The sequence below is a fragment of the Anthonomus grandis genome, chromosome 4 (assembly GCF_022605725.1).
Source record: "Anthonomus grandis grandis chromosome 4, icAntGran1.3, whole genome shotgun sequence".
In the NCBI taxonomy this organism is placed as follows: Eukaryota; Metazoa; Arthropoda; class Insecta; order Coleoptera; family Curculionidae; genus Anthonomus; species Anthonomus grandis.
The window spans coordinates 29,058,949-29,086,736 of NC_065549.1; the positions used below are offsets into that span (position 1 = coordinate 29,058,949).

The 27,788-nt window shown below is 31.1% G+C and overlaps 1 protein-coding gene across 2 annotated transcripts; it reads right to left on the bottom strand.

The window, feature by feature from the left end:
* Positions 1 to 421: 421 nt before the first annotated feature.
* LOC126735694 (ADP-ribosylation factor GTPase-activating protein 2) lies at positions 422 to 27,788 on the bottom strand. Of its 2 annotated transcripts, XM_050439757.1 has the most exons (10): positions 27,565 to 27,787; positions 18,895 to 19,086; positions 18,585 to 18,713; positions 18,273 to 18,392; positions 18,082 to 18,195; positions 17,552 to 17,745; positions 17,182 to 17,317; positions 8,284 to 8,649; positions 1,036 to 1,218; positions 422 to 623 (listed from the first exon to the last, which is right to left on the bottom strand). In XM_050439757.1, exons 1-10 carry the CDS (start codon positions 27,634 to 27,636, stop codon positions 606 to 608), a joined length of 1,524 nt encoding a protein of 507 aa, XP_050295714.1. In that variant the 5' UTR covers positions 27,637 to 27,787; the 3' UTR covers positions 422 to 605. The 2 variants fall into 2 exon arrangements, with proteins under 2 accessions (XP_050295714.1, XP_050295715.1); XM_050439758.1 differs by lacking the exon at positions 18,273 to 18,392 and having other exon boundaries at positions 27,565 to 27,788.

Consider the following 27,788-nt stretch of genomic DNA (forward strand, 5'->3'; position numbering starts at 1 on the left):
ACTATGCATTATTATTATTTTTTGATGTTCAAACCCTTCTTGGGAGACCACATCAAACCTTCATAATTTTTTTGGACTAAATATAAGAATATTCAAATCATGGTTTTAAACATTTCTGTTATAAATCAATTGAGGCAAGCAACTGTCAACTACATGCTATTTATTCTCAAAATAATCTCTTTACACCCTAGTTATAATATAATTTGAAGACCTAATATTGTTTTGTTTTCCTGTCGGATGTTTCGTGAACTGCAATCTGTACAATGCCGTTTAGTAAATAATTTTTCTATTGTAATATTCGTTATAATTCATTAGCTTTCTAACACTTTTTAACAAATTCAGTTTACGATAATACAAAAGTTTAATATATACAAATAATACCAACTAAATACAAATAATTCGGTAAAAGTAAAGACATCTATATATTTAAATTTTGCTTTATTTTTTAACAGCGATAAAGAAGTTAGTTTAATAAGTAATACATAAGCATAATAATATAGTCCTGCCTTACATTCTATTTTTTTTTTGGGAAATAAACATTTTACCTCTCATAACTGCTTTAGATGTAATCAACTAACGGCCATGATAAGCCGAATGAGTTTCTGCTAATATCCATATTTATCCTAAAAAGAAAAAAAAAGATGATTCTGAGAATTTTCAAAGGCACTTCAGATTTAGAAATGAGTTAAACAGGGACATAAAAATAATATTAATTTCGTCTTTACCACCCATTGAATAGACGACTTTACATGAAGTTCTTATTTTATAAATAAATTTGCACCAATTCTTAAAAAAATTTCGTATTTAAAGAAAAACGTGAACGTCCGTCTATATTGATCCAGACCCCAACTCCAAATGTAATTATCATCACATGAACTACCACTATCCCATAACAAAAAAAAAACTAAATCGTAAAGCATTTAATTTACGTTCATATTTAAATACGAAAAAAACAGTATTGGTTCAACGCAGTTAAGGATAAAAAAATACTATCTCAAATATGATACAAATTCAATAATATTCACAAAAAACTACCTGTATCGAAGTCACAATCCCACTAGCTAAAGATCCAATTTTGCCAGCTACACGTGTAACCCCTTGACGAACGCTTTCTTTAACATCTTCTAAATCATAAGCAGGTAAATGGGCCGCTGCACCGCCTCCTCTAGGTTCTTCGTTTCTTCCGAAAAATTCCGCTGAAGAGATACTATTTGAGCCCTATAAAAGACGTGTAAAAGTAAATACTTTCGATATCAAATGTTTTAACATCAATATTTTATATTATAATTCAATCAATCAATTTTTTGGGTTTACGTGAAGGTTTTCTTGAAAGCTTAACCATCAATGAAAAATATGTCATCATTGGTGACTTTAATGTTAGATTTAATTTTGACTGCAGTCAGTCTCATAGGGTTGTTGCCCTCTTTTCTAGTTTTGGACTACATCCTGCAGTAAATGGTGCTACAAGGAAGGTTAATTGTCTGGACAATGTCTTCACAAATATTTCCAGAATGATAATATGAAAATATGTAACGTCTTTGCCAGATCATTTGGGAATTGCTTTTCAATTCGGGGTGGGTCGTCACAGAGTGAGTAATACTACTTGTATCTGTTCTTGACCCATCACGGATTGGGGCTTATTTAATTTTTACCGTATGGTTAAGGGTTTTACCTGGGAAAATATAGTCATTGACAACAATGTGAACGAAAATGGTTTGACGATTCTCTCGGAGATACGAGGGGCATGCTTTGTTTTTTGAGACAGGTTAACACACTTCGCCCAAACTAAGTTATTTCTGAAACTGTTCGCACTTACCGAAGTAGATACCGTAGGAAAAGCCGAGTTAAAAAGATTGATTCAAATGATAAATTTATTAATCAGGCAAGTAATCGTTCCCAAGCTATCTGGAAAGTGATAAAATCGCTTAACTCTAATGTTAAAGAAACCGAGCCTGGCCAAATCAATGCCTGCCTCTTTAATGAATCATTTGTAAATGTCCCTACTAAACTGAAAGAGTTGCTCCCCGGGGCTCATAACAATCCTTCGGATTATTTGACAGGCAGTTGTAGACCAGGCTTTTCTTTTACTGAGGTAAGCCATGATCAAGTTTCGTCAGATGATTGATGGTCTAAAAAATAGTAAAAGTACGGATCGTTTTGATGTAAGCACTAGTCTTATAAAAGCCATAAAAAAATTATTATAGTACCATTAACCAATTTAATCAATTTGACAAGTTCATCAGGAGTTTTTCCTAATGAACTAAAAAGAGGCCTATTTCGCTAATTCCTATATTTGAAAAGATCTTAGAATCTTTGCTTAAAAGACAGAAGGGTATTTTGAACTTAATCCATTGTTCTATAAAAACAGCACGGCTTTAGGAAATCGCATTCAACCAGCTTGGCAGTTATGAATTTTTGTGAGAAGGTGTTTGCTGATGCTGGTGAAGCAAATATTTCTCGCATATCTCAAGAGACATGTGCCAACTTGAAAGACTGGACTGTTTCAAACAGATTATGTTTAAACCAAACCAAAACCCAGCAGATTATTTTAATTTGTAATTTTTCTGGCGCTGTCTCAATTGGCACACTTAGGATTGCTTATTTCAGCTATTTTTATTCTATAATGACATATTGTCTTATTAGTTCGGGACACTCGGTACACATGTCTAAGATATTTGCATTGCAAAGAAGATGTGCTCGTTTGGGCTACAGAGAGTAAGTAAATCCCACTTCACGAAATTGAAAAGTCTCACTCTATAGGTAGAAAAGTTTATAAAGAACCGGCTGCTCAATATGCGCACAAACCCATTTTTCAACACAAAATCGATAGAAAATCTGGTGGCAGAGAAAAAAGACGACCGCAATATATTTTCTCTCGCTTCTTATTAAAGAAACCGAAAGAACAAAGCAGCCGCCGTACTTCGTTTCTTTGTACCTGCCCGGGATTTAAAGCCTATGACGTAGCGTGAAGGCCTACTCAGTGTCGTCTCGTACGGGAAGTGAGTTAATCGTGTTATAAGGCATTTAAAATCTGTTGTGTGTTTTTTTAAAATATAATAGTGAAATAGACTATAGTTTTTTTAATTAGACTATCCGATTTTTATTGTAAAAGGTAAGTAAAATTGGTTTAAATTATTCAAAAAAATTAAAATTAATTACTTTTAAAAATTATATTATTTAAAATATACTTTGATTTTAAGTGACAAAATAATAGGTATTTAACTTGTAGGTATATATGTACAGCCTGTGTATATAAAAGTGTGCATGTGTATATAAATTTTTTTACTTTCTAATTTTTTTTAGATGTCACCTAAGAAAGTAGGCAAACAAGGACAAATAATTCACAGCCAAGGGAGAGAGATTATTTCTAACGTGGCAGCTTTTATGAAAAAAGAAGCAGAGCAAGGAATTACTGTTCCTTTGAAAAATATTAGGTAAGTGAACAATATAAATTCATATTTTATTATAGGATGTTTTCAAATTTTAATTTTTATTGTATTGATAACTTACAATAATAGTATATAATTATTTTAGACAACGTACATTAGAGTTATATGAAATAGTGTCTGAAAATAAAGAAAAGTATCCTGTAAAAACCAAGTTGGACGACTTAATGGAAAAGCATGGACACATTGTGTTACGTTTGCCTCCATACCACCCAGAGCTTAATCCGATAGAAAAACTTTGGGCAACTGTTAAGAATTGGGTGGCAAGCAGAAATTCCACTTTTAAATTGGCGGATGTCGAAACTTTGACAAGGCAGAAATTTGCGGAAATTTCGAATGATGAGTGGATAAATATTTGCAACCATATAGACAACATAGAAAAACAATATTTCGAAAGTCATCACCTTTTTGATGAAGCATTGGATTCTTTAAAATTTACAGTAAATACAGGCTCATCTGATGAAGAGATCGAATGGTCTTCATCGGATGAATCTGATTTAGGCTGTAATACACTATCTGATAGTGAATAAAAATATATAATATGTAAAATAATGAAATAAAACTTTAAGCTTATACCAATTTGTTTCTTTACACAAGTCGTTTAAAATTCCTAATCCTTAAAAAAAATTCGAATAAAGAATAATTTTCAGCTACCTATTGGAAGTCCTGTTTTAAAAATAATTAGCGAACTGCATCCTGCTGTAAGTAAAACTATTTTTTATTACATTTTTTATGGGCACATCACAATGCTAAAAAATATAATTTTACTTTATCTACATTTTTTTAAACGAATCTCGGAGCAATTAAATTCAAATATATGCATTCTTAGTTGGTATTTCAACTAAATCAAACGCACTTATAATATCGCTAGCTATACCTACTAAAAATCTAGGGCTATTTAAACTCTAGTACAAATAAATATTAATAATTTCAACAAGTGTGCCGCTTCCACTGTCTTCAGACGTCGACATAGTCATCTGACCCGATCGATAGAATAACGAGATGCGCGGATTTTGCCGCCTGTTGATGTCACCGGTTCTTTATACACTTTTCTAACTATACCCTGTGCATTTATTTTAGTGTGCCTATTATACGTTAGGGAAAATACTGAGTATGCGACATATTATGCTGATACCTACTGGCACTTTACCAGAAATAATGACTCCTTAATTTCATCATCGACTCTCCACATCAAGAACTGGTGTTTCGCACTACAGAGTGGAATTTTTTAATGCCCTGCCAGCCTCTGTAAGGGTTCTGCCACTTTGTACAATCAAAAATAAAATTAAAGATTTCCTAAATAATAACCCTTTTCACTCATTTGAGGAATTTGTTTACTCCACTGTGGCTTTTTAGGAGTATTGTGTTTTTATGTATATGTTGTGTTTCTATTTAAGTTGCTTGTATTTGTTAATAATTGTGGATTTTCTTATCTTATACAGTGTGTCCAAGATAAGGATGTCTATCATGGGGATCTTGGAAAACAAAAGAAATACTAACATGGTTAAATTAGAGAAAAGTTGAGCATTTTTCTAATAATATGACGTTTAGAAAGTTTTAAAATTCCGGAAGTAAAAGTAGTTCCGGAGATATGCGTAAAAAACCGAAATTTGCCGATTTCGTTTTTTTCTGACGTTATTTAAAAAAATATGGAAAAACTTTAATATTTTGCTGTATAATAGGTGGTGAAATAATGGCACTGAGAAAATGTCAAAATAATTTTATTGAAATGTTATATCCTATGTTACAGCAACGCTTTATTGGCGTTGTATGTATCTAAATGACTATTTAAAGAGAAAACATCCCAGTTCAAAGGGGAGTACATTTTGGGACGATTGGCTTCGAATCTTAAGCAGTATGGTGCTTTCAGAAAATAATGTAGTATTAGTCGTAACTGAAAATCCAAAAATATCTGTTAAAAAAATTGACAATACCACTGGAATATCGAAATGGAATTGACAATACCACTGGATTATCTGTCAAGGCCTTAGACCAAGTAACCAGGAAAGGTAAAAAGCATTTTATGAATTGTACACCAGGAAGTGTCAGGAAGATGAAATATTTCCCCATAGGATTATCTAATCGCACGAGAGTATGGTTCCAAATAATGGAATTTTTAACTGTGGAAATATCCATTATTGGTCAAGGGACAATCCCTCAACAAACCGAATGACTAGATATCAGCACCGTTTTGGTTTTAATATGTGGGTTGGAATTTTTGGAATAGATTTAATAGGAAGTATTATCGCAACTTATTGGAACGCGATTTGAAAGAATCCGGGGACAACTTACCGCTTGTAAGAGTTAGAAACTGTCGATTTCAGCAGGATGGTGCGCGATTCTCTATCAAACGGATTTCCCGGAAAATTGATAGGTACACACAGATTCAACAGTTCCGTGGCCCCCTTGTTCGCTGGACATAACTCCGCTCGATTTTTTTTCTCTGTGGGTCTTGCAAAAACTGTGTTTACAACCGTGTTTTTGAATCTGAGGATCAGCTTAGGAGAATCATTTTTGAAGCGTTCAAGAGCATTACATCTGAATAAGTGTTTTAAATTCGACACTTAGATGGCGTTATCTGTGTTTCAAGAATAATGGTAATTTGTTTGAACATTATCTACAATCTAAATTATTTTTTTTGGATTTATAGTAAGTAGTTCTTAACTAATTTATTTAATTAACTAACACATGACGTACCTACGTATATGAATAAATAATATTTTGAAACAAGAGGCCTACTACTCCATACTCAGCGCCATCATTTCGCCGCCTACTACACCAAATCATTAGAAATTTAATAAAAATCCATTTTTTCCAATTTAAATATTGCAGAATCATATTGTCATATATCGTTGTATTCGTAATAAAATATGCTATTTAATACAGGATATACTTTTTTTACGCACCATAAAAAAATTAAGTCGATGATGATTCCTCCGAAACGAAATACGGAACGTACATACGGAAAAATCTTTCAACGCTATTTTGTAGAGCTTAAAAAGTGGCCATAAAAAAGTGTCTTTTGTTTTCCCATATCTGTTTAAGAAATGTAAGAAAAAAATAAAAATGGAATCGGCAAATTTCGGTTTTTTCGGTGATGTGTTCACCAAAGCTACTCGGAATTTTAAAATCCTTCTAAAGGTCATATTGTTACGCTTAAAAATGCGCAATTTTTCTCTAATTTAACCACCTTCGTATCTCTTTTATTTTCCAAGACTCCTATGATAGACATTATCTTATAGTTATAGTACTTATAGTTACTGGATGAGTTTTTATTATTGCAATTTTAATTGTACTACTTTTGTTTTCTGTATTTTGACTTGAGTAAGAGTTTATACTTTTTGGCATGAATAAATAAATAATAATTTAATTTTTTATATTAGTCGAGACGATATATCGTAAAATAATTGCTAATTGAAAGTTGTTTTCAACATCTATAGTTTCATTGGCAATTACAGCTATATAATTTGTTTTTTTTTTAATTTCTTTAGCCACTTCTTCGTGGTAAACATCAATCATACAACTTAATAGTTCATTTTGAATAGTGTTAAAAGTCCTCTTTATCTAATTGAGAACCAAAATTTATCCTCATCATCACGGCATCGCAAGGCTAATTCTGATGCACCATAAGATCTAATACAGTTTATAATAATGTTCAAATGTTTAAAAATGTTGTGCATATTAACATTTTCTCTATAAGTCGAACTCAGTCATTAAGAAAATTAAGAGAAAAATATTTTTAATTACTAAGAAATATTATTAAAACTAAAAATACGTAAAGTTTCACTTTTTACGCACTAGTGTCTAAAAAAGTCTTTTTAAAGTAAAAGTTGTTTAAGTGCCTAAAGTAATTCGTTTTTTTTTTGATTTTTATGTTTTCTTCGGTAGTAGAAAAAATTTTGTATGTTACACGTGTGTAAAATCTCCTTGTTATATAAATAACTATTATATGGAACTTGCTATTTTCCTGAGTTTTTGTTATTTTAAATGAATACTACCAAAGAAAATACCTAGGAAACAACAAAATACAATTTTTTTATCACATCCACAAATCCAGTTATTTTAAAAACATAAAATACGGTTAAATTTTCTTGTATGGTCTTTAAAGTTGTGTGTGAGGTGGCGAGCTGGATGTAGAAGCGTTTTTCCAATATCCAAATCTAAATGAGGCCGTCCAAGTTCTTTGATTTGAATTTTCTCCTTCAACAAGTGTGTAGAAAAAGGTTTTGCCAGTAAATTGTTTACTTTTACTATTCATTTTGTCTAAGTCTAAAACGTTTTATAAACATAAAAAAATGCGGTTTAAATTTGAATATTAACCATCCGACATTTTACTGCGAAGTAACGAACCTAAAATTCAACTAAAACGTTAAATAAGTGCTAAAAAAATTGATCTGAACCACCCTCCCTTATGCTCGGTTACAACGTATTTTATCGTATTAAAAACGCATCGACGGTGTAGCCTCGAGTAACCCTTTTCAATGCGTTGGCATATTAGCAACGAAGCCGTTTTGCAATGTGTTCGGTCGCGGCTTGAATCATTTAGTTTTTCGACACAATGAAAATTAAATAAATTATGTAGCTCGACATTGTTTTTTCAGTTGTTTGGTTAGGTATTGTAGTTATTATTGAATGTAAAACAAATTTTAAAACTAATAAGAATTTTAAAATATAACGATTATTATATTCCGTGCAATGCTCGTTGGCCCGTTAGGACGAGCCGCCACTGTTGTAGTCTATTGGTAACTAATTGGTCAGTAATTGAACGCGATACCCGACAATTTTTATTTACTTAATAGAACGTAAATCAATTGTAAACTGACTAGAATATGCATACCTGAAATCTATTTAGACTGGCCTTCGTTTCAGCGTCGGCATCATTATCACCAAAGAACTGGCTCGAAGAAATGGCCTTTGCATTACCGAATTTTCTCTGTGCTTCATCTGAACTTAGATCTGGTTGGCTTTTTGGCATACGACCGCGTGATTTTTCTATGACAGTCTCAACACCATTATCGTTTGAATGCACAGAGCGTCGCTCGGGTTGGTCATCGACCACAACCCAGCTGTCTTTACTGCTAACAGACGATGAGGCGTATACACCGGTGCCATTAATATAGTCGTCAAAATAGTCTGGACTGTCGTTTAACGTTAATCTTCCTAAGGCGTCAAGTGTTTTGGAGGAACTTGAAGCAGGCTTTTCCTAGAAACATAAAGGCTATGTAGTGTATTCGGTCACTATATGTCTGTAACTTGAACTTAATCATGTGTTAAATCAGGTATTAATCTAGAATTAAAAATAATAAGTATATGTAACTTATGTGTTCTAACAAAATCTATACAGGAAATATTTCATCTAAAAAAGGTTTTATGCAGTTATGTAGCAGCTATTTGTTCCACATATGTAATTAAATACCATATTTTGCTATCTAACAAACTTTATTAATAGAGAATCAAGATGTGTAGGTTAGTTTTTATTACAAAAAAAAGTACAGTTTTCTTTATTAGTCATTACACTTTGTATTTTCAATACCACTTTCACCATAGAAACGACTCTAACAATAAGTTGATGTTGCCTCCAGCTGATTTGTAGAAAAGCATTATGTATATCAACTATACAGACAGACAGACAGACATTATTTAACTATATTAAATATTGAAAAAATAAACTGTTAATAACCACACTTAAAAAAACAATTTTTTTTTTAATGTTGAAGTCCATTCGTATATTGTACGATGAGAAATATGAAATGCACGCAATTTCCCTCCACTCACTAATATATTTATAAATGTGTTGTTATGTAAATAAGTTGATAATTTATTTGTAGTAATTTTAGTAATTGTAAACTTGTTCTAGTATATCATAAAATCATCCATTTCTGATCTATCATGTAACTTCGTTTATTATATCCTTGTACTCATATATTCGTTTATTAGTGAGTGGAGGGAGACTGTGTGGATTACATTATCCTCTCTTTAACTGATTTAATTTGGCACTAACAATTATGCTGTTGCCTTTTTAATCATCCAATTCACTTGATACGGACAACCCGACATATTTCACCATTTAAAAATACAATTTCTGTGATGGCTTACTGAAGCTCATACCAAATAAACATACAAGTTTTTTTTTCAACATATAAGCATAAAATTTAAACTTGGTTTATATATAATTTAAAAAAGGTAAAGCACAAAGCGTAATTGGTTTCATTACATCTAATATTAACTTAATTATTCCAAAGTGACTTCCATCTATGTAAAGTCGAAATTATACCCATTTGTAATGACGTAATTTTTGTTTATCTTTGTTTAGCATATTCCAAACAGCGGCGACAACAAACTTTTGAAAAAAAATTGGTGTCTGATGATTATTCATCTTTTATATACTAGGTTATGTGCAATATCCGTCACTGTCAATCAAAAATATTGGTTTGTCAACTTGTTCTTGAAAGTTATTTCGAAAACTGTTAGATAATGCCTAAAAAAAGATATAATAGGTATAATGAACAATCGCAGCTAATGATTTTAAATATATTGGCTTTTTTCAACTGGAAAATGAAAAAGTCCGAAACGGAATTGCACTTCAAATTGAGAATGTGATACAGCGAGCCGCAGATGCAACAAAATTGAGCACAACAACGATCGCAAATATAAAGAAGAATGGGATAAAATCAGATCAGGATTACGCAGCCCATATATCTTCCAAGCAAAAGACAGCAAAAACCAAAATTACAACATATTTGAAACATAGAATTCGGGACACAATTTATTCTATGTACGCCAGAAAAGAATATGTAATATTGGCAACAATAAGAGAAAAGTTCAGGGAAGAAATTGAATATTTTGAGTTTTCCATTGACTCCTTAAGAAGATGGATCAATAGTATAGGCTTCAAGTGGAAAAAATCAAATAACAGAAAATATTTGATGGACTTGCCAAATATTGTTCATAAAAGAATAAATTTTTTAAGGGAGTATATCAAAAATAGAAATGTAGGTCCGGAAGGTTTTACTCCAGTTTTCATTGACGAGACGAGGATTTTTAGCAAGGGATCATTTCGTAGTAGCTGGCAAGATGACACCAAGCACACGGATTCAAGGAAAAACAGTGAAGGTAAAAATTATCTGGTTATCTTTTTATATATTTTTTTGAATAAAAACTATTGCCCTCTAACTTCATAATTTCATCTGTTTCATAGTTTCATATAATTTCTCTCTAAGACAATATGAGGGAATTTAACTCCATACACTACTCGTATGTGCATGGAACATTACTTATTATTTATATTAAATTTATGTTCTGGAAGAATGATTTCTAAAAGAAGAGAATTGAATTATCTTTTATTTTTAAGGTCATCGTTATATCGTGGTCCACGCCGGAACCAAAGATGGCTTCATCAGGGGTGCAAATTTGATATTCAAGAGTGGATTAAAGACGGGAGATTCTCATGACAATATCAACAGGAAAAACTTCGAAAACTGGTTTAAAACTCAGCTGGTTCCAAATCTTCCCCTAAAGTCATTTATAATCATGGACAATGCAAGTTACCATTCTAGTTTATTAGAAGAAATCCCGAGAAAATCTTGGACAAAGCAGAGACTGGCCCAATGGTTGAAGAAAAAGAATATTGGCTTTCCAGAAAAAGCCATGAAAGATAAAATATGGAGTATTGCACGCAGAAACTCCCCTAGTGAAAAAAGTACTTCCTTGATGAATATGTTAAACCTTTAGGACACAAAATTTTGCGACTGCCACCATATCATTGCCAGTTTAATGCAATTGAAATGGTATGGTCGGAATGTAAACGAAAATATGATCGTTCTGACTACATGGGAAAGGGTAATAAATGAAATTTCTATAGATTATTGGCAAAAATATGTTTTTCATACAGAAAAGGTAATTGAAAAGGCTTGGGAGGCAATACAAGTGTGTGATGCCTATGACATTCTGCCACTTGTGATTACGACTGACGAAGACGACGATGACGAAGACAATCTCTGATTGCAGTTCTGACTCTGACAATACTGACGAGATTGATTAAGCTTTTTTTGTTCTAGCAAATTTTATTTTATGATCGTCGTTTAAGTATTCAATCATATCGTTGCAATTTCATTAACTTGGTAATGCAATATGGCGTGTTTTTTTTGAGTTTGTATGTTTTATTTTTTGGAATGGTATTTTCATTTTAATGTGTTAACATATTCCTTCAAGCAGCATTTTTTTTCATGAACAAGTAAATTAAATTGTCAGTATTTAAATTTGTCCCAGTGAGTTAAAATAATTTTATACCATTATTCACAATTTTTGTAAGCTCGGTTTTGTTACCTCTACTGCTCGTGCCGAATTCTACTTTTCAAGTATGTGGTAGATTTGGTTTTTGCGGTCTTTTGCTTGGAAAATATATGAGCAGCGTAATCCTGATCTGATTTTATCCCATTCTTCTTTATATTTGCGATCGTTGTTGTGCTCAATTTTGATGCATCTGCGGCTCGCTCTATCACATTCTCAATTTGAAGTGCAATTTCGTTTCGGACTTGTTGTTTATGTCCCATTATTTATGATTAATTATAATAATATTTGTTAATTGTTAAGTTTGTTAATAATACAATAAATACTACAAGATTTTTTTAAATTTTTTGGGAATGAAAGTATATACACGAATATAAAAATATAATAATATGCTGCTAAAATAAATCATTTGTTAATTTCTGAACGTATAAAAATACATAGCAGACTATTAATTTCTGAAGGCGATGGTAAAGTTTCTAACCTAATATTGATTGGCAAAAATATCTACGCCATACGTTTTTTCTCCCCTGGATGACGTAACTACAAATGGGTATAATTTCGACTTTACAAGCACTAAATAGGAACAAAAATACTCACCATTGCTGATATCATTTACGAGACTTCAACAAAAATGTCTTTGATAACAAAGAGAAATGAAATTGGAAAAATCACCAGTGAACAGTGTGTATTGACAGTAAAGCAATTAAATCGGCACAGCCGCACGGTACGCTCAGCACCGGCCGACCGGCCGGCAACCACCGCCCATTGAATCCGCATTATAGATATGCGTATGGCTCTTTATTTTACTCATAGATTATCTAAACTAAGATTTAGGAGAAAATGCTGATAAAAAGGTACATATTTAAGTAAATTCATAGATAGGTACCTAATTAAAAAAGATGTTCTCAAAACTTATGTCACGATCTTTTGGATCATATAAAAATGTATCTACTCCTGATGCTTTCGATCAGAAGCTCGCGAGACATCATATAAATAAACAACCGTCCACTATTGCTAATCAGGTACTAAACTAGTCGCAGACCATCGGATTTCCGGGCAGTTTTTGCCTCTTCGAGAATACGAAACGCGGCGGAGCCGATTAATGATGCCGATTTAATGAGCCCCCTGCTTAATAGAGAATATTTACATAAAAAAAGATGATTTAACAAAGAAAAAAGGTGACCTATTCCGTAATGCCCGTAGGTTGTGTCGCGAGGGTGATTCTAAATGTGTGTGTGTGCAAGCCTGTTAGTGTGTTTGCAAAGAAAAATGAAAACTCTGATGTAGTCAAAATAAGAGATGTAAATGATGTCGAAGGATTTCTTTCGCAACAGCCTCTCAGTTTCGTAATGTGGTAATCTTATGTGGTTTGTATGCCTTAACTATAGTCAGTGACCCTACTTATTCCTTCTAGAAAAGAGCTATGTAACATGCAGTAACATTGAGCAATTAGGTTTTTTCAAAATAGTTTTCAGGATTTTAATATTATCCACATAAATATTTATGGCATTACGATTAATCTTCATACACTGGTTGTTTTTTTGCAATCACTTGGGGTGGTTTTTGATTTGATAGTGTTTTCGGAGTCTCATGATTTTAATAACTTAAATCAATATTATACTGATGGATATGCAATTTTCGAGCGAGTCCTTCTTGAGTTTAGAAATAATTAAAGTAAATAACACAAACTTTTTGTGTAATTTAAATTCTATAACTATAGGGATTATCGCTAATTATAGATTGTCATCTCTCTCTCAAGATATTTTTGTGACAGCGTTAAATGAAATATTAGAAAATAATCTTAAACAATACTCTTGTGAAATGTTAGAAGAAATTTTTCAAAACATAAATCTTGATATCATGGATCAAAATTCTAAAACAGTAAATATATCAGCACTCTACATACTTTTGGCTACAAAAATGACTAGTTTCTGGAGAAAAAACTCGCTTTAAAAATAAATAATGAAAACCTTAATACCATAAATGCAGTTATATTAAAGTTTAGTATATCAGATCTAGAAATAAGACCCATTGATAAAGAAAAACACCATCATAATTTACGATAAAGCAGTGTAAATAAACGAAAACTAATCATAGTGAAACACAGTGAAATTAATTAACAAGCCAAAGAATGAAATCAAAAGTACGACGTATAAAGCCTTGGATTGGATGTATAATATCAACAAGGCAAAAAGATAAACTAAAACAACAATAAACTCTGGATTAAGAGTTTGATGATATTTCACTTATTAATCATAAAAGTCGTTTGCTGAAAACTCCTATAATCCTAAAAAGGTTTAGCAAACTGTAAGGGAGATGATAAACCAAGGGCCACCTAAAAGACATTTGATGCACTAATGGTGAAGACCTTTTGAATCCACTTGAGATGGCTAATGATTTTAACACAATTTTCAGTGCTATAGGTGATAAGTTAGCTAATAAAATTGATGTTTCGAATGTTGGGGTGAATGATAGATAATGTACAAAATAGAACTTCCATGTTTCTTAGCCCAATTACAGAAAATAAATTAATAACTTAAATAATTTTTTTTAAATGGATCAGTGGGAGAAGAGGATGAAATTTCTGTAGATAGTGTGAAATGCAACCATATAATATGCAACCATAATTAAATGTCTTAGGCATCTTCTATATAATATAGATGATCACAAGCAAATTGTGAAAATGAAAAATTTTGTTCGGAAGAGGCAAAAAGTTCAGTTTGGTGTTCCACAGGGAACTATGCTTAGCCTGAATATGTTCCTTACTTATGTCAACACATTAACAAGTGTTATCACAAAAGGCAAAATCGTTTGCTTTGTAGATGATATGGTACTATTAGTCACAAATCGAACATGGAATGGTGCCTTTGGGGAGTGTAAGGAGGAACTGTCAAGGGTTAAATTTGATCCTACGAGCCCTAACAACTATATATTGGAATAAGTAGTCATTTTACGAATAAAATTCCAGTTTACCGTAATTCTTATTATATTTTTTTTATTTAAAAATAATAAATTAATAAAAATTTTTATGTTTTAGAGAATTATTTTTAAGGTTTAATAAAATTTGGATGTTAAATAATATTTATTTAATTGTTTGATAATCAAAAAATGTTGACAAGTAAATGTTGGAACATGGGTTGCTTTTGCTCAAATTTTTCCAGTTTTATTAGCATGACGCGAAGATGGCTTTGAATAAACAAAAGTAAGTAGTGCGTTGTCAACAATAAAAATTTTGATGCGTCACTTGACCATTAATAATCAATTACTGTCATTTTTATTATACGAGTAAAATACAATAATGGCTCGTGATCGAATGGATCGAATACTGATCTAAAAGTGCGAGAAATTATTATCCGGCAGTACCATAAAGGAAAAACAATGCGTGTTCGCGGCAAAAGTTCAGGACGTCCAAAAGTTGTTTCTCAAAGAAATGTAAGCAACTTGATTAAAATTTGTAAGTCGGGAAGAAAAAATACTCTACGAGAAATAACTGCAAGGTGGAATAGAGAAAGTGGGATGTTTCCAGAAAATGCTGCCGCAAATATATCCACAAGAGCGGTCTTAGTTTTTAGTTAGCTTTTACCAAGTGCAGCAAATTTATATCTATCTGGAGATTTTATCTTTCAACAGGACGGTGCCTCATGTCATACTATTAAATCTATCAAAAAATGGATGGGGGAACATAATATGAAAGTTTTGTCACACCCCTCTAGCAGCCTGGATCTCAATCCAATCGAAATACTTTGGCACAAAATGAAGCAACGCCTAAGAAATAGTCCGCAACGTACTTTGCCACAATTACGTGCTAAACTACAGGAAATATGGGATAGTTTCACCCCTGAATTTTGTGAAGGTCTAGTTGGTACAATGGCTCATAGAGTTCAGGCTGTTATTCAAGCTAAGGGCGACGTTACGCCTTACTAATTTGTATTTTCCTTTTTTAAAACTCACTTGTTCCAATATTTAGTTGTCAGCATTTTTCAATTATTTACCAAGTAATTAAATACTAAATAACTTAAAATATATAAATTAATTATAAAAACAATATTAAACATCATAAAAAAGCTTGTTCTTTTCATATTTATGATTAAAAAAAAATTAATAAAATATTTTCGCTAAATGGGCATTTTATTTGAAAATAACTGCTTGTTCCAACATATAGTTATTAGGGCTCGTATAATCTGTTAACACTAAACACAGAAAAAACTATCTTTGTCACCTTTGGTATGTCTTGTAGGAATTTGCCTGATAAACAAAGTCTTGTTTTGCATAAATAATCAAAAGAAAATATAATGTAAAATATTTAGGGATATATTTTGATCAATGCATGGTAAAGTTATATCAATTTAAAAAAAAAAGGGAAATTCATATTCTTTATTAAGGAAGTTTTATAATTATATAGTTAATTTTGACTTATGGTATAACAATTTGGGGTACTGCTTGTAAGTTTTTTCTATTGCCGCTTTTTAATACGATAATAAAAGTTAGTTATATAGTTTATAGCTCCTTTTAGTATGGTAGAAAATGCTTAAAATGTCTTGGTGCACACACAGACTTTAAGTCTATAGTGCCCCGGAATTTTGAATATATACTTATTCTGAAAGTTATTTTTGAGAAATAAATCTTTGGTTGTTTGTTAGTTATAAATTTCTAGTTGCATTGTAATGAAAATATACAGGTACAAAAAATTCGGTGCAACTATTTGAAGAGCGTATTGCCCGAGTTAAACTTTCTTTTCCTAGAAACATATCTTAAAATGCCTCCCATCAGAGCTACAGCCCGCGCAAATTGCTTGAAGAAAATCGATTATTTGGAACCATAACTACAATTCTGAATTAATGTTTGTGATAAATTGCATGTCCTCGTTTTTTGGGTGCTCTTTTTATTTTCCGTCTCAAAGATGGTATAAATTCAATTTTAGGGGAGAATTCAAGAGAGCTTACCCTTCTGATGGCCTGTATCTTATGTTTATATACTATTTTTGTATCTTGCTTTTTTCGATATAGTTAAACATCATTAAACCCAATTAAACTATTAAATTAGAAAAAACGAAGTCGGCTGTAACTGTTTTAATTTTTTGTCAAATCAAATTAGTTTAATACCAAAAATACAAAAAACGATAATTTTAGATTTCTTCATGGTTAATCAGATGGTCCTACATTTTCAAATTTCATATTGGAAACATAAGATATGGGCGATCAAAAACGTAAGACCTGAATCCTTTCCTAAAATTGGGTTAACACCATTTTTGGAACGAAAAATGTTAGGATGACACAAAACAATGGAGAAATAAAATTTAATAAAAATAAGTTTATAAAATAGTTTGAGTACTGAATGCGTTTTCACATATCAATAAAAACAGAAGAATTCTAGAAAGAATTTAAAAAAAGATCCAAATCTCCACAAAAAAATAAATATTTTTTAATCTGAAATTAAAAACGATTACCTGTTCTATAACTTGCATATCACTGAAAGCAGAATGCGAGACACCACCTCTAGAACCTCTGGAAACGCCCATTCCTAATCTTTCCACTTGCGCCACTTTGTCTCCGGTCATTTTCCGTTCCGTTTCTTCTCTCTCCCTATATAAACCGAACAAAAATTGTTTAAAAATCAACTGAAGAAACTTAAAAAATTAATGCTATCTAAAAATCTTTTAAGGTTTTAAGGTAAATAATGGTATTGATTCCAAGAAAAATTATTTTAGTTTTCACGAATCTAATAAATTACATTACAAAAAAATCTAATTCAGTAAGTAGTCAAGCTAATTTGATGGTTAAAAAGTCTATTTGTTGCCTTTAAATAATAATACGTACTTGTATGCAAGGCGAATTGCAGCTTCGGCTCTTTCGGAATCTTCGACAGCTCGTTTGTTTGCAATTTCCATTTCCAACTTCGACTTTTCTTCTTCTTCTGCGGCCTGTTCAGCTTTTCTTTCAAGTTCGGCAAAATTAGTTTTAACTTTCGTTGCCCCTAGTCCTCCTCCTAAACCAGTGCGTTTCGCTCCGAGCTGTAAAAAAATAATTGTTTATTATGTAAGTAGCTGAAATCAAATTTTAAAAAATGTCAATTAAATTTCTCAAAGAGAAATAGTTATAAATAATGTTAATAATTATAAAATAGGGAATTTATTATAATAATATTTTAAAACGTAATTATTATTAGAATAATGTTTTTGTTAAAATCATAATTCCCAAAATGTACCATCAGATTTAAATCAATTTAACTACCGTATTCTGAATCATCTTTTGACTTATTTTTTATTTTTAGTAAGTTAACCAGATCTAAGTTCTATAAAATTAAAATAACACAAAAAAAGGAAAGTAAAGATACTGATGTGCCTTACCATGCTTTTTTTGGCTGCTGGTTTTCTAGTACCCAGTGTTGATTTTCTTAGCTCTGTACCAGCAGAACTACCCAACGAACTGGGTTTTTCTTGTGTATTTGGAACGACCTCAGCCTATACACAAAGAAGTATTATTACAATAGGAAATGATTCTTATTAATATGAGTTAAAATAAAACACAAAAAAATTACTTTTGTTTTAGGTGAATCGCAGCTTAAATTGCTGCTTCCAAATAATTCATGTTCTGTAAAAAAGTCTGGCTGTTCTGCTTTGACCGCAGTTGACTCCTCCTTTTCTTGTGAGAAGTGAAGCTAAAAAGAAAAGAGAGACTTGCAGAAAAAGCGATTGGTCAATATTTTTAATTGCTGCTGCACACTTATTAGAGGCAACTACCTAATTTAGGAATACAAAATAGCAGAAAATGACATATAAAAAAACTATTACAAGCTTCAAAATAAATCAGTATCGCATTTTATATCAACAAAAAAGTTGGGAAATTTTACCTGATCATTAGTTTTTAGTGAATTAACGGCAGCTTGGCTAAGTTTCTCTCTGTACAATTGAGCAGCTCTTGAGTTGTATTTTTTTTGGGCATCATTTGTATTGCAATTATGAATAATAAAAAACTGCATCTAAAAAAAAATTAAAATAGACTATATGTTATTTATAATAACAACTGATAAATTCTTAGACTTTTAAAATGTCATTAGTATTACAAAAACGGCTATAGATTTATATAAATGTATAATTAAACAATGGATATTATTCAATCCAATAAAAATAAAACATGTAAAACTAATTTCAATTACTTACAGCTGCAGCATTACCACCGCACTGCATTTGACGAATTTGCAACTGAGTCCAGTTAGTATCCAGTTGAGTTGATCTCACAAAACTTAAATGCACTCCCAAACTTCTATGCACTGCTGAACAATCAAGGCAAAGAAATACTCCATAAGTAACACTAGACCATGTCGGATTATTTGCCCCACAGTCAAAGCAAACCTATTTTAAGATAAAAAAAACTATATATATGTAACAGTACAACTATCAAACTTTTAGAAAAGTGTACTTTAAGATATAGTCGAATTATTAGAAGCTAAAACATATTTAAATATATTTATATGATGCTATATAAATTAGCCATTAATAAATAAAATTCAACTATTCAATTTATGGGATGAATCATATTATATTATCATGTAAAATGTAAAATTAATATCACAAATTATTCAGTGATGACTAAATCGTTTTATAATATAAATCTTAAACTTAAGGCTTTCTTTTAATTGACAAAATGTTAATACCACTTCAAACTTTTTGTTTTTATTTTACTTTTAAATTAAATAATTACAGAGACGACTGCAAGAAGATTTACGTTATAAAATGCTCAAACCTGATTTAATATACAGTTTACCTATTTTTAATATTTGTTCCAAGCACATAAAAAATAAAAAACACGATCAAATTGTTTTTTTCATGATTACATGAAACAAATTTAACATTTTCTATTTATATTTCATATATATTATACAGGGTTACTGGTAATTCGATACATTCCTTTGGAGATGTGATAGGGGAGGGGGTAAGAAGTAAATTGAACCCTAATATGTATTATGCAAAAGTTGATAGTTTTCGACATATTTAATTTTTTCTGTTTTTCTTCAAAATGTAGACCTTAGTGGTTTAAAAGGCGGTTTCCAGAAAATCCGCTGTATATTTTTTTAACTTTTTAGGCAAAATACATGCTCAACACAATAGTGTTACGTTTGTAATGGCAAAAGTCCCGCAAATAGTTGTAACCATAGGTAAATTCTCGATGCAAAGTGTAATTTTTTTTTCTTAAATAAAATACTACACTTTCTAGTGGATATTTTTTGAAAAAAAATTATGCTACATTCTTCAAAATTTCCTTAAAACTTCCTTATTACCTAAGCTAGCTCACAGGATACAAATGCTTAAAAGTTAGGTGACATGGTTTTGTATTTTTATTATAAATTGTAAAGTAACGCATTTATCAGTATTTACCTTCACAAATCTTGTTCAAAATGAGAGCCTCTATTGCGAATACAGGCTCGGCAGCGCCTTCTCATTTCAGTCTTTGTTGTTCTAGTTGTTATGGTATTCCTGATCTGCTGGGCAGCGTTGGTTATTCTTTGGATAAGATCTTCCCGGGTAATTATTGGGGTTGCATAAACCAGTGCTTTCATTTGACCCCATATGCTATAATCAAGCGGGGTTAAGTCAGGGCTTCGTGCTGGCCAAGCTACTGGACCTGACCTACCAATCCAACGATTCGGGAAACGTTCATCCAGGAACTGCCGAAACTGACCGCCGAAAATGAGCTGGACAGCCGTCATGTTGAAATATCATTCGTCCTCTAACGGCGAGAGGAATATCGTCAAAAAGATCTTGTAGGTCATGTCGTAAAAAATTTTCATAAATATCCCCGTTTAAATGGTCTGGGAAAAAATGTGGTCCTATTACATCCCGGCCAATAAGTCCCATCCACACTTTTACAGAAAACTTTCTTTGAAAACTTTTCTCTTGTTAAACGGGGATTTTTTCGGCCCAAAAAATGAAGGTTATGAAAATTTGTAATGCCCTCATGACTAAACTTTGACTCGTCCGTCCACAAAATGTCGGTTAAAAAAGTTCTATTGTCTGCATCAGAATTTATAATAAATCTGCAGAATTCTACCCTTCTTATCGGGTCCCCTTCTTCCAATCCTTGGACAGGCGTATAATGGTAAGGATGGCTTCCCATTTGCCGAATCGTGGACCAAACTTTCCATTGCGATGATCCTGTTTGCTGCGCTACGGCATTAGTGGATGTGGTTGGATCGTCTTCAAAATGTCTTAATATTTCCTCCCCATCTTCTGCTCGATATACGCGAGGAGCGCCAGCGTCACCTCTTCTTGGTTTTACGGATCCAGTTTCAGCGATAGCTCGGTAGGTCGAAGCGAAAACACGGACATTTGGAATGCGGCGGTTCGGAAAGCGACGTTGGTATTCTCGGCGAGACTCCGCGGCATTACCATTGCAAAACCCATAAACAAACATAATATCTGCATATTCAGCGTTAGTAAACGTGGCCATAGCGCAGAAACCAATAGAATACCTTCTTTGAAAACACGAGAAAAATAAACTCGAAACTCGTAATTTAACTACTTTCCATAACAATTATTGCTGTCAGACTATCTACACATCAAATTTTTAACAATAAAATAAAAAAAAACAAATTGTTGCTATAGTACTTAAATAGCATAGAAGTAAATACCACTTGGCATTTTTCAAGTGCGTTCTTACTATTAATAATAAAAATACAAAATTCTGTTAAAATTTTTGGTAGCATTTATAGCCTATGAGTTAGCTTAGATAATAAGAAAGTTTTACGTAAATTTTGAAGAATGTAGCATAATTTTTTTTCAAAAAATATCCACTAGAAAGTGTAGTATTTTATTTAAGAAAAAAAAATTACACTTTGCATCGAGAATTTACCTATGGTTACAACTATTTGCGGGACGTTTGCCATTACAAACGTAACACTATTGTGTTCAGCATGTATTTTGCCTAAAAAGTTAAAAAATTATACAGCGGATTTTCTGGAAACTGCCTTTTAAACCACTAAGGTCTACATTTTGAAGAAAAACAGAAAAAATTAAATATGTCGAAAACTATCAACTTTTGCATAATACATATTAGGGTTCAATTTACTTCTTACCCCCTCCCCTATCACATCTCCAAAGGAATGTATCGAATTACCAGTAACCCTGTATAAGTATTTCATATTAATAATAATAATAATAATAATAATAATAATAATAATAATAATAATAAACGTCTTTTATTATTCAAATTCATTACAAACTTGATACAAGAAAAAAAACAAAGTACCTGAACCTGGCGCAGTCTAGCTTTATATAGCTACTCCACTGAACCAGATCAGGGTGTATTTGAAGTATATAAACCAACATTATAACATGTTATATGTAAAGAAATATTCCCAATTATAATGTAACACAAAAAAAGTTTTCTTCTTCTATAAAAAACAGCAAATTTGATACATATTAAACAGTAAGAGAATTGTTTTGAACATTCATAAGAACAATTTTATATTTCCTCCTAAATTTATCTGCATGAAGGTCAACAAATTCTGCAGGTATTTTATTGTAGCACTGAACAGCATTGTAAGAAAACGATCGCTAAAACATAGCACTCCTATGGACCGGCATGGTTAACTTATTTCTAGCTCTAACATTTACCCTGTGTACATTTGCTCTAAACAACAATCTATTCCTTATAGTCGCAGGTGCCATTGGGCTGCTAATGATTTTTATCAAAAAAGTGGAAAAATGAAGAATTCTACGATTGTCCATTTTAAGCCAGTTAATCGTTTTAAAATATTGCGAAATATGATCATACTTACGTAAGCCATAAACCAATCTGATACAGGCATTTTGAATTTTTTGTATGCGCATTTTACAATCATTATCTAAGCAAAAACCATAAACATAATCACAGTAGTTAAAATAAGAGAGCACCATGGCCTCACATAGGCTGCGTTTAAGACTTAAATTAAGAATATCTCTCTACAATACCTTAACATTTTTGGTGAAATCTGATCCACACCAGTCGCATTAGACTTAATACTATTTAAAATTCTACTTACATCTTCAACAGTTGCAAGACTAAGTGTGAAATGCAGGCTATTATCAAATACACCATTATTATAACACTGAATTTGTTCATCACAATTCGCAGAATTTTGAAGAAATTGAGAAAAAAAGATGTTAATTTGATTTGGATCAGACAGGTGTTCCGGAATATTGGTATTATTTTTATCTCTACAAATGTTAAACTTTTTTAATGACGACCAAAACTGACGCTAATTTTTTTCGTTACACAACAGATTTAGATGCTTCTTTTTTTCTCTTCTAATTGTAGCCAGGAGCCAAGGAGCTTTAGGTTTAGTAATTTTTGCTTTTTTAAAAGGAGCATGTTTATTAAAAAGTGTTTGAATTAAATTATTAAAAATTACTAGCTTACTATCGATATTATTTTGATATAAAATGCTATCCCATGGTAGTAAATATAAATCCTGCAAAAAAAGTTGGTTATTAAAATTTTTAAAGCACCTGTACTCAATTAGTTTAGAAACTATGGGTACCCTGTTTAAATTTAGCTCACAGAAAACCAAGTTGTGATCTGAGATGTTGTCTGCACAAATGACCCCTTTATTATGTATCAGAGACACATTAGACACAAATAAATTCTATTTCAAATTATTTTATTTTTACATTATGCTTCAAAATATGTAAAAACATGTAGGGTATCACATTTAAAATTACAAAACTACAGGCAAAAAATGTAACTTAATGTAAAACAGTCAATAACAGCTTAACTACATACTAAATTTCATTTGTGTTGCTTGAAAAATAAAGAAGTTCTTGAGTGTGCTTTTTATTGTTATACCTGCTAAACTAATGGGTTTAATAATAATAAAGCCAGCAACTAGAATATTAATATATTTTTTTTTTCAAATTAATAAATGGCGTAATTGACGCTCCCAATGCTTTATGACTTTTAAATTTTAATGTCCCCTAGATCTGCTCATAACTAAAGAACTCATGCTCTCTCTATCACATAAATAAATATAGTTTCTAAACCCCAATTTCTAGAATGCAGAGGTCATTAAAAGTGTAATGACCATGATTTCCATTTATCTTTTAGCACTCTTAAGAACATATTTAAACATCTTTGTTTGTACGGTTTTGTATATTCTATATGTATATTGTGTATTTTAAAATTCCTCTTTGCTGTTTTTAGTAGATATTTTGTATTTATAAAAAACAGTAACCCTTTTTTTAAACACAAATTATGATCATATAGGACGGTGCTTCTCAAGTCCGAAGAGGTGGCGAGCTGCCAAATTTTATGCTGTTACCGAGCATTTTGACCATCACCTGATAATTTGGACTCTTATGTTTTTGGTTCTTGCATTGCAACTTAACTAGAACTGATAATTGTCAATGGTTCTTAACGAAGCTCTGATTAAAATGCCATACCTTGCTCAATAGAAACATTTTTTTAAGCAAATGGTTGGAAAAGTCAAATGTTTCTCCTAATTCTAACAAAAAGGTCAGTTTACATTTCAAAATATCCAGCCAATTTTGCACTGTAATTAACCAAGCTACAGTTTCAAATAAGTTTTTTTAAATTAAACAAGCTACTGTAAGATTCAGTTTCCTGATGAATTTATTTAATATTATGAAAGGAAAATGGTTTAAAAGTTAACAGCATTCTTTAATGTCAGATAAAAATTACCAGCCAAGATTTTTGAGGTATATGTATTTAGTGTATGTAATTTTCAAAGTAAAATATTTCATGTTATAGATCACCCTCAATTAGTTTACACTGTTTTTACTACAAGTTTAATTTAAAACTTAATAATTAAAAAAAAATAACAAAAAATAAAAGATATATTAATAAAAAACCAAAAAAATAGAAATCCTACTAATGGTCACCAGGTACATGAGCATTACAAATATACTAATTAAATGACTGATAATAATACATATAATGTTATGATTATTATATTATATTGATATGATATTATTTATTAGGGTCTATCTACATATCTATAATATATCTATCAATAGGGTATAAATAACCCTATTGATAGGAATATGTAGAAGGTTCTATGAATACAGACTATAGAATATTGGCTAGTGTTTTACCATCCAACATGCCATTCACAAGTATAACACAACATAAACAGTATGTGAAATCTTTCTCTGCAAGTACTAAGAGAAGCAAATTAAACTGTTGTTTCCAGCACACTGTAATCATGGTTCTCCATTCTAATGCCCTACTCTCTACTTCACATACTCTCAGAAATGAATGCTTAACATGTTCTAAAGAAACTGTGTGATTTTGGAAATATGGTAACTACACAACTGAGCAATATTCCAAGGCAGGTCTTACTAATTAACAGTAGACTAATCTGGTAGCCCTTACAGAAAAATCGTGGCAATTTCTTAGAACAAACCCAAGTATCTTTGATATGGAATTGATGTAATCAACAAAAGTTTTCTGCTATCTAAAAGGACACCCAAATCCTTCATAGTGGTGATACACTGAATATCTGTACCATTGATAGAATAGGAAGATGGGAATCTGTTCACTTTGGATGCACTAATAAATATGCACTTCAGATGATTTTTCATACACCAAGCACACAGTCTATCAAGACCTTGTTGCTGGAGTTCCTGGTCTAATGGAGTCCTAATAGACCTCCAAAACTTCAAATCATTTTAGACATTTACTGTTCTTAACACAAAAAGTAATATATACAAATAAAATAACATGTTCAGTAGTTGTTACAGTATTTTTTACTTTTACTGTACTGCAGCATATTGGCAAAAATATTATGGTATGTGGTGCTATAAAAGAATTAATTATGAAAATATTATTTCCTGGACAGATTAACCATGTATCTGATGGAGAATAAATTGATATTAATTAGGAAAATAATTAGAGCTCCCTAGCATGGTTTTCAGTAGGTCGACAAATTCTGCCATGCATTTTCTTTATAATTAAATTATTGAGCATGTTAACCACATTGACCATGTGGCATGAGGCTTGTTTAACCGTTTGCACAGGAGGGCTCCAGAGCGGAGCCTAGGATCAAAGTCAATTTATTCTATTCAAGAATGTATGAACTTGATGCTTGATGCTGCTATATTGTCAATTACTTTATCTTAGTTATTTAACTTTTAACAGTCTGTTAAATGACAACTAGCTGATTCAATCCTGATTATCCCATCCAGAGTTAAGCACATTTTAAATCAAATCAAAATTTGCATTACTGTGAAAATTGGTGAAAATGAAACAAAAATAAGTTTTAGGAAATTAAAGTTGATATTGGGGTCTCCAAAATTTTAACTGTTTGTAAATTGTGATTATTTTATTTAGTATTTGTGAAATTGTATCTTGGGTGTTATTTTTTTTAATATTTTAGACAAGGGTTTTAATTTGCAATGTAAAACTTTAATAATTTGTAAGTGAAATAATTTTTTAATATGTATTTATCTACTTGTAACAATTGTAAGAAATTTTTTTTTCATAAGCATGAATAAACTTTACTTTACTTTACTTTATAATTATAAACAATTTCTTGGTGCAAACAAAGCCTAAGTAAAAAACTAACTTCTTGACCCATAGCAATAGGTGAAGAACAATAAAATAACATAAAATAATTTAAAATGATGTCACACAGAAATTAAGTACATAAAAAATAAGAATACATTAAATTTAAAAGGAATTAGAGACAATAAAATTTACTGATAAAAAATATTTCCAAAATATAATAAACAAAGAAATAATATAATATGCCAAATACAGCTCTAAAACAAAGCATTTCTGTACAGTGTCATCATAAAACTTAAGAATGGAATAAGAAGCCCACCCAATCAAAAGCTTCTTTAGCTGGAACTTAAATTATTTTAATGAAGCAATATGTTGAATTTATGGTCCTAAATATCTGTTGAGAGAAGTAACTTTGTGAATATAGAGGCAGAAGAAAGTAAGAATGCCTTCCCTATTAAAACAAAGGACAACAAGATTCTAAGTTTACACTCACAGATATATTGGACAACACATTTTTGCCATAAAGTCTTCAAGATGGAAGTTTATCTGCTTTATCATAAAAGTAGATTCAATATTCTTTTAGCTATCTGTTAAATATATGGCCCTCAAATTTAATGTCAGTTTTTGACAACTACTCCTATAAACTGGGTGCACCTCTATTCAATAATTAGCAATAAATAGTTTATCTAGGTCACACTTGATATTTAAGGCAAGTTTTAAACATTCAATCCGATTAAAAGCAGTTATTTACTCTGCAGATCCTCAGGTATGAAAGAGGGAGTGTTTGAGCCACTCTAAAGATAAGTAGTATCATGTGAAAACAATTTCTCTTAATTAAACTTTCTATTTTAATGAAAACAGATCTAACCTTTCTCAACCACTTTATTTTTTATTTTTTGGGAGATAGGACAAAACTAGGAATCTGATAAGTATTTCCAGCAATTTCTCATAGTTCCTTTGACAGCATTTTTTTCCTGCATGCCATATTATGACTAATAATTTCATAGCTAGATATAGCCAAGAGCCATTCTTAGAGGGATGATAAGGATTATTTCATAACAATTTCATTAATTATGTTTAAGTAAGATTGGCATATGGGTAGCTTTAATATGGATTAGCCAGAAAAAGTATTAAATCCATGAGAGCTCAATTAAACTATTAGCAGACTGTTTAAAGGAATATTTTTTAATATATTATAATATATTTCTTAACTCTTATAAAATAGTTAAACAGAAACGTCGTAAAGATCATCAGTTTATTACTGTGACGTGTCTAGAAAATACCAGCAAATTGTAGTAATTTGGATTTGTAAATATAAAATTTCTATTTACCTTATTGGATTGAATGGCCCTTAATCTATGAAAAACAGATTCGATGTCTTCTTTAGAAAGCTGAGTAGTCATTTTATCTAATTGTGTAATTTGATTCCTTAATGTGTTTCCACTACGATAAAATTAAAACAGTCTACAATAATTAAAGGATAAATTATAAAAAATAACGCAAAACAATTCGCAATTCCAATCTTCTTGGATTAAAAACAAACGTCAACTCATCA